The sequence below is a fragment of the Pteropus vampyrus genome, unplaced genomic scaffold, assembly GCF_000151845.1.
Source record: "Pteropus vampyrus isolate Shadow unplaced genomic scaffold, Pvam_2.0 Scaffold253, whole genome shotgun sequence".
NCBI lineage: Eukaryota > Metazoa > Chordata > Mammalia > Chiroptera > Pteropodidae > Pteropus > Pteropus vampyrus.
This window is the reverse complement of record NW_011889034.1, coordinates 150,916-152,605: the sequence shown is the minus strand read 5'-3', so window position 1 is coordinate 152,605 and position 1,690 is coordinate 150,916. Positions and strand designations below refer to the sequence as shown.

Here is a 1,690-nt window from a genome sequence, read left to right as displayed (position 1 = left end):
CCTGGGCAGAGAGGAGCTGGCGCCGGAGTCCGGTATGTGCCCGTGGCCGCTGCGCAGCCCGCACCCCGCCGCATCCTCTCGCTCCCCTCCTGCCCGGGTTCACACCCAGCTCGCTCTGGCCCAGGCAAGCAGACCTTGAAGGTCTTCGACGGCAACGACGCTGTGCAGCGCAATCACTTCCAAGTCATCACTGCCACCCGCCTGGCCAGGCGTGAGGAGGTGCTGGTAAGAGGGACCCCCAGGGCCGTGGCGGGCCCGGCCAGTAGGGCCCCACTGCTCTACTCCGGCCCTGCCCCGCAGGAGGCGGCGCTGCGGGCCTACTACATCTCGGAAGACCCTCGCAACTTCGAGCTGCAGGCGCTGCCCACGACGGGACAGGCTGGCGGCAGGGAGGCTCCGGGCAAGGCCGGGAGTGGTGGGACTCTGGAGGAGGACGGCGGCAGGGGCCCCGGGTCCCGAGAGGCTGCTCCCGAGGCCTGGGTCATCCGAGCTCTGCCCCGCACCCAGGAGGTGCTGAAGGTCTACCCTGCCTGGCTCAAGTGAGACCCCGCCGGGCCCGGGATCTGCCTGGGGGTCAGAAGGGGGTGGGGCGTGTGGCCCGGACTCCTGAGACTGTCCCCTGCAGGGTGGCTGTGGCCTACGTGTCCATCCGGGTGACGCCGCAGAGCACTGCGAGGGCCGTGGTGCTGGAGGTCCTCCCGTTGCTGGGTCGCCAGGTGCGTATGCTGCGGCAGGCCCTGGTGCGGGCCCCACGCGGTGTTCTGGGGGGTGGTGCTGGTGTAGGCCTGATGCCCGACCCCACCCCCCACAGGCCGAGGGTGCTGAGAGCTTCCAGCTGGTGGAGGTGCTCATGGGCAGCAGGCATGGTGAGTGGTCTGCCCTGGGTGCCCTGGGGTGGTGGGCGCCCGGGGCTGAGGCTGCATTCTCCCCTGCAGTCCAGCGGACGGTGCTGGAGGACGGAGAGCTTCTGCTGCAGCGGCTCCGAGACATCCGGCAGGTCAGTGGGCCACTGACCGTCCTGGCCACAGTGCCTCCCTGCCCGGCTCTGGGGCCTATCCGCTTCCTCACAGGTCACCTGTTCCGGGGAGGTGGGGATTTGAGCACAGACCCTGAGCTCTCCGAGGGGTGGGGGGAGGATCCCTCCTCCACCCGGTGCAGTTCAGCCTTGGGTCTCCCCAGGGTCCCTCCTGGATGCGTGTGGAGGGGCCTGGCACTGTGTCCCCCTGCGCTCAGCGCCGCCCCACCCCTGCAGACATCCCTGCGGCAGATGAGCCAGACACGCTTCTACGTGGCCGAGCACAGGGCCGTGGTCCCACACATCTCCCTGTTCGTTGGTGGCCTGCCTCCCGGCCTGTCCCACCAGGAGTATGGCAGCCTGCTGGACGAGGCTGTGGCCACCAAAGGTGTGACCACCTGGACTGGCCTGGGTCTCCTGGCTCCTGGCCCCCAGGTGCAGGGTGGGAGTCCTTCGGAGCAGGCTGTGGGGGCTGCTGGGCAGGGCCGGGCCCTCCTGCCCTTTCTCCCACGGTCGCTGCCTTTGTCTCGCTGGTTCCCCACCCAGTGGGTCTCCTCAGCTCCGGGGTGCAGACTGGGACAACCCCCTGAGGGGCTGCTGGCCGGGTGAGGCGCCCGGCCTCTGCTTCTGCTGACTGCAGCCTACCTTACAGCTGGCCTGGTGACCCTGAGCCAC

The 1,690-nt window shown here is 69.7% G+C and overlaps 1 protein-coding gene across 1 annotated transcript in view; it reads left to right on the top strand.

The window, feature by feature from the left end:
• Positions 1–1,690, top strand: part of DGKQ (diacylglycerol kinase theta) — a 16,078-nt gene that overhangs the window by 7,333 nt on the left and 7,055 nt on the right. The window contains exons 7-12 of the mRNA XM_011374702.1: positions 10–225; positions 301–539; positions 626–716; positions 812–866; positions 936–997; positions 1,253–1,403. Coding sequence (XP_011373004.1) covers positions 10–225; positions 301–539; positions 626–716; positions 812–866; positions 936–997; positions 1,253–1,403 — 814 coding nt within the window. The remainder of the gene's footprint in view (positions 1–9; positions 226–300; positions 540–625; positions 717–811; positions 867–935; positions 998–1,252; positions 1,404–1,690) is intronic.